This window comes from Coregonus lavaretus (assembly GCF_964263955.1).
Source record: "Coregonus lavaretus genome assembly, chromosome: 24".
Lineage (NCBI taxonomy): Eukaryota > Metazoa > Chordata > Actinopteri > Salmoniformes > Salmonidae > Coregonus > Coregonus lavaretus.
Genome location: NC_140011.1, coordinates 30,942,353 through 30,950,526, shown reverse-complemented (window position 1 = coordinate 30,950,526; position 8,174 = coordinate 30,942,353). Strand labels below are relative to the sequence as shown.

General features: G+C 42.4%; 1 protein-coding gene across 1 annotated transcript; it reads right to left on the bottom strand.

The window, feature by feature from the left end:
- Positions 1-2,379: 2,379 nt before the first annotated feature.
- Positions 2,380-6,414, bottom strand: LOC311099456 (uncharacterized protein). Its single transcript, XM_084140141.1, has 2 exons — positions 6,312-6,414; positions 2,380-5,334 (listed from the first exon to the last, which is right to left on the bottom strand). The coding sequence occupies exon 2, from the start codon at positions 5,322-5,324 to the stop codon at positions 3,576-3,578; it is 1,749 nt and encodes a 582-aa protein (XP_083996267.1). The 5' UTR covers positions 5,325-5,334; positions 6,312-6,414; the 3' UTR covers positions 2,380-3,575.
- Between the last annotated feature and the right edge of the window lie 1,760 nt (positions 6,415-8,174).

Here is an 8,174-nt window from a genome sequence, read left to right as displayed (position 1 = left end):
TAAAAGTAAAACTATAAAAAATCCTTATATTAAGCAAACCAGACGGCACCATTTTCTTGTTTTTAAAATGTAGGGATAGCCAGGGGCGCACTCCAACACAGATATAATTTACAAACGAAGCATGTGTGTTTAGTGAGTCCGCCAGATCAGAGGCAGTAGGGATGACTAGGGATAAGTGTGTCTGTCCTGCTAAGCATTCATAATGTAACGAGTACGTTTGGGTGTCAGGGAAAATGTATGGAGTAAAAAGTACATTATTTTCATTAGGAATGTAGTGAAGTAAAAGTAAAAGTAGTCAAAAATATAAATAGTAAAACAGATACCCAAAAAAACTACTTAAGTAGTACTTTAAAGTATGTTTACTTAAGTACTTTACACCACTGTGTACAGTATAGTAGTGCTGTGTCGGCAGAGCATGGGGAATGTTCTAGACCTCACATTCAATGAGGTGCCATTTGTTGTCTTGTTTGTTTGTTGCCGTGTGCAGCCTTTGGTTTTGAAGTGCAGTGGCGTGTGTAATCATCAGCTTTAATTCCTGTCTTAATGACATAGATTACAATGGACTTGACGGACAGTCTCTGTACTGCTGAGTTTGTTTTGGTTCCCTACAGCTACAGTACATTGAATTGAGCTGTGCATTACTACTGTTCCTGTGCCTTCATCTCATTCAGAACATATCATTGACAAAACTCTAAAACATACAGTATATTAGAATTCTTCTTACCTGGGATCATTTTCTAACACTTGAACAATAGATTGTGCTCAGATTTGCTTACATAACATTTTACCAGTGTATTTTGTCTTTGCAGGAATCTCAGGTCATGATTGGCCAGCAGAAGCTTCTCCTCCTGTGGGCATGGATGTTGCTGGTGGCAGCGCTGTACCCAGGTGTCCTATGCAAAGGCTGGGGTGGATTCAGGGGCTGGGGAAAGAGTGTAGGGGTGGGAGGCAAAGCGCCCACCTCCCAGAGCGGTGGCTCCTCCAGACAAGGGCTGAAGATGGCAGAGGCAGCAGCCACCGGGGCACTGGGTGGGGCTGCCATTGAATACAGGCTGGGGTCACTCGGTAGGCCAAGACATGGCTACGGGGGGGTATGGCTACGACGCATTCTCATCTGAGGAGGACCAGAGATTCTACAATCCTGAAGGCCAAGTGCTTCACAACCAGTCTGACTGGCGCCGCTACAGAAACACTGCTGGTCCCGGACATGGCCCCATGAGTAACATCCTCCTCACACTGGGATCAATGGTGCCTTTCTTCTTAGGGGACTGGATGAGGGGCATCTGGTCATAAACCATTTCCTTGGAAGTGGATTCTATCTGAATTACTGGTCCGAAAGACTAGTGAGTGGACTGAATTTGAATTCAAACTCATTTTGAATAAGTCCTGATCTTGTTGTCCTTTGGCATAGGCCCACCACCCTTTACAAAGCTATACTCATAGGAACTTCATTAGGGAGGGGGGCTCCTGTCATATTGTGTTGTAAAATCATGTGTCACTTGTCACTGTCAAAGATCCTTTTTCAGCTTCATCCACTGTAATAACTGGATTAACTAAATTAGGATGCTGCCAATATGTTCCTATTAAGATCTACTTTGCTGTGATTTTGATAATGTTATTACTCATATTTGGTCATTGCAATAAATGTGTGATTATTCACTGGCTTTTATATCTGCAAAAAGCAAACATATGTTTTTTAAATTTAATATTATTTTCTATGGATTTGGTAATATGGGATTCTTCACAATGCTTGATTGATCTACTCTGGTCCACTAATAAAATGTAGATTTGTGTGTGTGTGTGTTGCTTTATTACGCTCATGTTCATTATGATGCATGTGACAGTAGTTAAGTTCAGGACCAAATAGAGACAACATGGATAAGTATAGGAGGAGCAGTAAATATTAAATAAAGAGTGTTTCCCTCCGCATTTGGATTAAATAAATAATAAAAGAATGTAAGGAAATCTCAACATAGTACTTTCAAATATAAGCCTTGTGTGCAAGGCTTCTGCGAAGAGAAAACATGTTTTTTTTTAACGTATCCCAGAAACACAAAAACTGGTTTTGATTGAATAATAGGGCCTTAGCTCACAATAAAATACATGTTTTTGTGTATGAGATGACTTGAGATCTTTGTGTTCTGTTGTAAAGATAGCTTAAGGATCATTTAACAGACAGTAATGGGAATTGTAATGCTGCAACTAGCAGGCAGAAACCCTGTCTGTTCGATTTTCTCACAGTAGTGACTGTTCTGTAACAATTTCCCTTGAGGCAATTAGACTCCTAGCAACAGATGTGTCTTTTAAAGCTTCAATGTGCTCTGTGAGATTGTCACGGTAACTGCCTTCATGTTTTTCTAAAGAGAGAATGGCTGATCATGTGTTTTATTTAGTTTTTATTCATCCTGTACCTGGAAGAATACATCAGTCAGATTTCAGCAATATTTAAAGGCCAAGTAACATTCACCATTTAGTTCTAGCATGGCAAAGTGGTTATTTTAAAGTTCCAAAACACATTAAAAGAATGCATGTTGTATGTTCCTCACTAAATACATGCTTGGGAAAAAAGGAAAAGAGTCGTTTATATCCATTCGGCAAGAGAAATAAGTGCACTTCTGATAACCAGGGGACAGGAGGACATGGAGAGGGAGACTAGATGGGGAGGTAGAGAGGTATGGGACAAGGTAATAGGACATTTTTTAACCAATTGCTGCAGACCACATAAGATGGACCCTTTACAGTACAAATATAAACATCACAGCAGAGTATAATGTACCGTTTAGTTCACAAAAAAACATTTCTGACCAAATTGATTTCCAGCTAATATCTGGCAGACAGGTGACATAATGCTTTATGTAACGTGGAACCACACTGGCAAAAGACACTGAATCCCCAGTCAGGTGATAGCTTCCTTATTTCATGTTCTATCACATAATAACACATAACAGGTTACAATTGGCTAAAATTGAAATTGGTTAGTGCCTACGTACAACCTGATAGATATCCAGAGTCAATAGAAAGCTTTATACTGTATGTCCTTGTAGTGTTTGTGTGTTAGTGTTATATACAGAGATATATCGTAATAGATACACAGATACAATATTAAAGCATCATGCATTTGGCATGACCTGACCAAATTAGTGTTTTACAGAACAAAATACAGTGATCAACAGAGTATTCTACCAGAAACTGCTCTGAAACAATGCAATGAAAAAATAAGTGCAATAGAAAAGAAGTCTAGAAGTACTACAGCGAAGATCCAAATTGACAGGGGATCAGTGCAAATGTTAGAGACACAAATGAGATGGGCCATTAGACAAACAGTAAAACTATATTTAAGCTCAAATGTCCCCATACAATCTGGAGGAAATTGACCTTATCGTGCACCTGTGTCCCTGGAAGTTATTTTCCACTGACTTCCTTTCCATCATAATGACACCTGATAAGTGAAAGGAGTGGTTATATCTCCACCTTACTTATTTAACCTATTCTCACAAGATATCAGTGGCATGATGAGGAAGGGGGACTATGAAATGAAGCTATTCCAGACAACAGGGACACACCTAATGTATGTCTCAGTGCAGCAGAAGAGTGCTGCTCAGGACCATGAGGAGGCTGGTTATCAGCTGTACCAGCCCCTGACCGAGGGGGTTGCTGCGACTGTTCAGATTTTTGTTGTTGTTGTTGTTGCTGCCGCTGCTGCTGCGTTCAGCTGTCTGCTTCTCCAGGAAGATCTCTGAGTAGTTTATGTACAGCTCCACACACTTCCGGTTCTTCAGCTGCTCCACCAACGCAGGGTAACCAATCTCTTCAATGCTCACTGTGGGGCCGTCAACCTCCTCCTTATCTTCTCCAGCTATCTCCCCAGGAGCAGGGGTGAGAGGCTTCACTTTGTCTGTTCCCTCCTGGTTGCTAGCTGGACTGCTGTTCCCCACCTCAGGAGTGATGGGTATGCTCTGGCTGTTGGATCCCTGGGGGTTGTTCATCTGGTTGTTAGGTGTGGCCTGGGAGTCTCTGCCCTGGTCCTGCAGAAGGTCTTTTCTCTTCATGCAGGTATCCATGAAGCTGTCGTAGGACTCTGCCCGCGGTGGTACTTTGTAGGTGTAGTCCCGGCCATAGTCGTTTTCGTCTGTGGAGCGTTCGCCGTATTTGCTGTACATGTAGTTGTTGTAGGACTGCTCCTCCTGAGGGTTGCGGAAGTTGAAGTGTGGACGAGGGAAACGCCCAAGGCCGTAGCCAACCGCCATACCTGCCACGGCCCCAACCCCTGCAGCCATAAGAGCCTTCTTAGCAAAGCCCTTGGACTGAGTAGAGGGGTAGTGTCCCATACCCTGAACTGAGCGTGAGAAGGGAGAGCCACCTCCCATACCTCCGTGCCCACCTCCATAACCATAGCCTCCACCATAGCGGGGACTGAGGATCTTATTGTTTGGGTTCCAGTTGGGTTGGTAACCTCCTCCCATCCCTCCACCAGGGTAGCCCCCTGCCTGCCCCCAGCCAGTATTTCCCCCTCTTACTGGGTAACCTCCAGCTGGGTAACCTCCGGCTGGGTATCCCGGATTGACTCCTCCTCTCCCTGGGTTCTGGTTGGGGTAGCCTCCTGCTGCAGGATAACCACCAGCTGCAGGATAACCACCCGCGGCGGGGTAACCTCCAGCTGCTGGGTTCTGGTTAGGATATCCCCCAGGATTTGCCCGGCCTGGATACTGCTGGTTGGGATAGCCACCTGCTGCAGGATTGCCACCAGCAGCTGGGTAACCTCCAGCTGCAGGATTCTGGTTTGGATATCCCCCAGGATTGGCTCTGCCTGGATACTGCTGGTTGGGATAGCCACCTGCTGCAGGATAGCCACCAGCGGCTGGGTAACCTCCAGCTGCAGGATTCTGGTTTGGATATCCCCCAGGATTGGCTCTGCCTGGATACTGCTGGTTGGGATAGCCACCTGCTGCAGGATAGCCACCTGCAGCAGGGTTTTGGTTAGGATATCCTCCTTGGTTGGTTCCCTGGCCTGGATACTGCTGGTTGGGGTTTCCACCTGCTGCAGGGTATCCACCGGCTGGGTTCTGGTTCTGATTGGTACCTCTCCCTGGATAACTACCTCCTGCTGGGTACGGGTTGGGGTTCCTGTTGGGGCTCTGGGGTTGTCTGGGGTAGCTTCCCGTCTGTGTGTTTGATGTTTTCGGCGGATTTTTTTCTGAGCCCCTGTTGTTGGATGATGTCTTTTTGCTGCTACTGCTGCCACTTCTCTTGGCCCATGTAGAGTCAGTATGAAGCAGAGCCAGGAGGGCCAGAGACACCAGGGCCAGCTCACACAGCTTTCCCATGATGACTGCCCTGGAAAAAAATATGATGATGTCATTAACAGTAAGTACTTGGACCAATATTTTTTCTGAAGCCTCATCTCGTTATTCCTGTTGACTTAAAACTGAGCTAACCCTCTCATGTCACTGACACTCCTGTCACTGACTGTATAATTGATTTGCTTAATTAGTTTTCTGGATATCAAATATAAGCCAAAGCCTACCATGTTCTGTTGCCAGAAGATTAACCTTAAAGTAGCCTAACAGAAAATTAATGTAACATAATATTATTAGGGACAAGATTTCCCTGATTGTTCAATAGGCTGCATAGAATTCCAGAGAATTCCCGCAGTTAGGCCTATCTTTTTCAGCTTTTATTTAGGCTAATCAGTAGGCTAAACATAATAAAATAGGCTACCACGGTGCCATAAAAGCCAACAAATATCCAGGGGCAGTTTGGCAGTTTTATTAAAAATAAAATATGAAATAGGCTATATATAATTTGCTTAATTCGTTTTCTGGATATCAAGTATAAGCCAACGCCTACCCTGTCCTGTTGCCAGAAGATTAACCTTAAAGTAGCCTAACAGAAAATTCATGTAACATAATATTATTAGGGACAAGATTTCCCTGAATGTTCAAAACGCTGCATAGAATTCCAGATAATTCCAGCAGTTAGGCCTATATTTTTCAGCTTTTATTTAGGCTAATCAGTAGGCTAAACATAATAAAATAGGCTACCAAGGTGCCGTAAAAGACAACACATATCCAGGGGCAGCTTGGCTGTTTTATGAAAAATAAAATATGACATAGGCTATATATAACTGGACGTGAAGGCAAATTACGCTATATGCGCAGTTCTATTTTTCGGAACCGGACCCGATATTCGCATATTATGTTACGGTCTTTTTCAATAAAATGGCGCTCTAGCGCTTTTACGCAGGACAGCCCGGGCTGTATGGTCACCTGCTACTCCTTTATAACTAATGTGAATATCGTAAAATAACCTACCGTTGGTGATTCGAGACGATTCTGTACCCTTTGTAGAAAAGTAGTATTTTTCATCCGTTTCTCTGTTATGGTTCTGTCGTTCGCTCACTACTTTCATTCGGAGGGGAGGTGTTCCTATTTATCACCGCACATAGGCTAGCCTGGCTACGTCAGTCATCATGGCATTACTAGCTATAATAAGTTTCATGTTTTACAAACAAAACCACATTTTCTTACCTTACACAAGAAATTGAACTATATTTTAAGACAATTAAATACTCTACCAACAAAAAAGCTGTTAGAATTATACATGTGTGTATGCCCCTTAAGATCCTTGTGTAATGTGATATTGTCCCCCTAGCCCAGGGTTTCCCAAACTCGGTTCTGGGGACCCCAAGGGGTGCACATTTTGGTTTTTGCCCTAGCACTACACAGCTAATTCAAATAATTAACTAATCATCAAGCTTTGATTATTTGAATCAGCTGTGTAGTCCTAGGGCAAAAACTCAAACGAGCACCCCATGGGGTCCCCAGGACCGAGTTTGGGAAACGCTGCCCTAGCCCAATTGTCCTTTGTATAGTCTTTATATATAATAATAATAATAATAATAATAATAATAATAATAATAATAATAATAATAATATGCCATTTAGCAGACACTTTTATCCAAAGTGCCTTACAGTCATGTGTGCAAAATTTTTACGTATATATACTTGTGTTCCCCCATGTACTTTTTGTATTGATTTGTTGTTAATAATAATATATTTTTTCATGCTTGCTGAGAGAATGCGAAGACTGTGCTAAGCTGTCATCAAGGCAAAGGGTGGCTATTTGAAGAATCTCAAATATAAAATATATTTTGATATGTTTAACAATTTTTTGGTTACTACATGATTCCATATGTATTATTTCATTGTTTTGATGTCTTCACTATTATTCTACAATGTAGAAAGTAGTAAAAATAAAGAAAAACCCTTGAATGAGTAGGTCTGTCCAAATCTTTGACTGGTACTGTATGTAGGCTGTTCATGAAGCGCTGATGTGTAGCCTAGATCAGGGGTTCCCAATGTGGGGTCCGCGGACCTCCAGGGGGTACTGCAGGAGGTCCAAGGCCAGATCTCAAAATATAAAATAAAAACATGTAGGACAACAATAATTTGTTCATGAATATTGCTAGCAACAACAGATTAAACAAATTTTGGACAAGGGATCCGTGGAAAACGTTTTGGTGCAATACAATGTAGGCTAATATTATTCATCCACAATTTATGTTCTTAACCCTTAAAGCTCAGACGCATAGGGTTGTCAAATCTTTGCCTGCCGACAGTACTTAGCACCTCTTAGTCTCGACAGTCAATTTATTTTGTGTTCACACAGCAAAGACCTTGCAAGTCGTCAGCCTTGTTAAAATACTCCAAACCAGAAGTTGGCAATAGCTTTGTTTGGCAATGCATATCATTGCGTATTGCTTATGGTCTAGATTCCAAGCTATCTGCGCCAATGTTGCTATTTTGCAGAAAGACCCTTGTTGATACTAGCCAGATGCCCACAGCTATATAACTACCTAGCAAGATGACGAGGAAACAATTTAATTCACTCTCCATAATCGCATACTGCCAGTGCCAGCCCATAGCCAAATGTTTAGCTAGCTAGCTAACGTTAGCATATTTGCTAAATAGCTAAGGACACTAACTCGACAGTTAACACATGCAGCTGTTTCATGGAAACTAGCTAATCCTGTGATTTAATTATAATGTCAATACTAGCTACAGTGGTTAGCTAGCTTGGAGAAAGTATTTAATATTGTGTGTATTGCATCTGTGCACTTAGCTAGCTACCATCCCATAGCCTACATAGAGCTCGCCAGCTTGTAGTCCTAAAAT

Bases quoted from the DNA above. Each gene is read 5' to 3' on its own strand.
- LOC311099456 (XM_084140141.1), bottom strand. From the start codon at position 5,324: ATGGGAAAGCTGTGTGAGCTGGCCCTGGTGTCTCTGGCCCTCCTGGCT.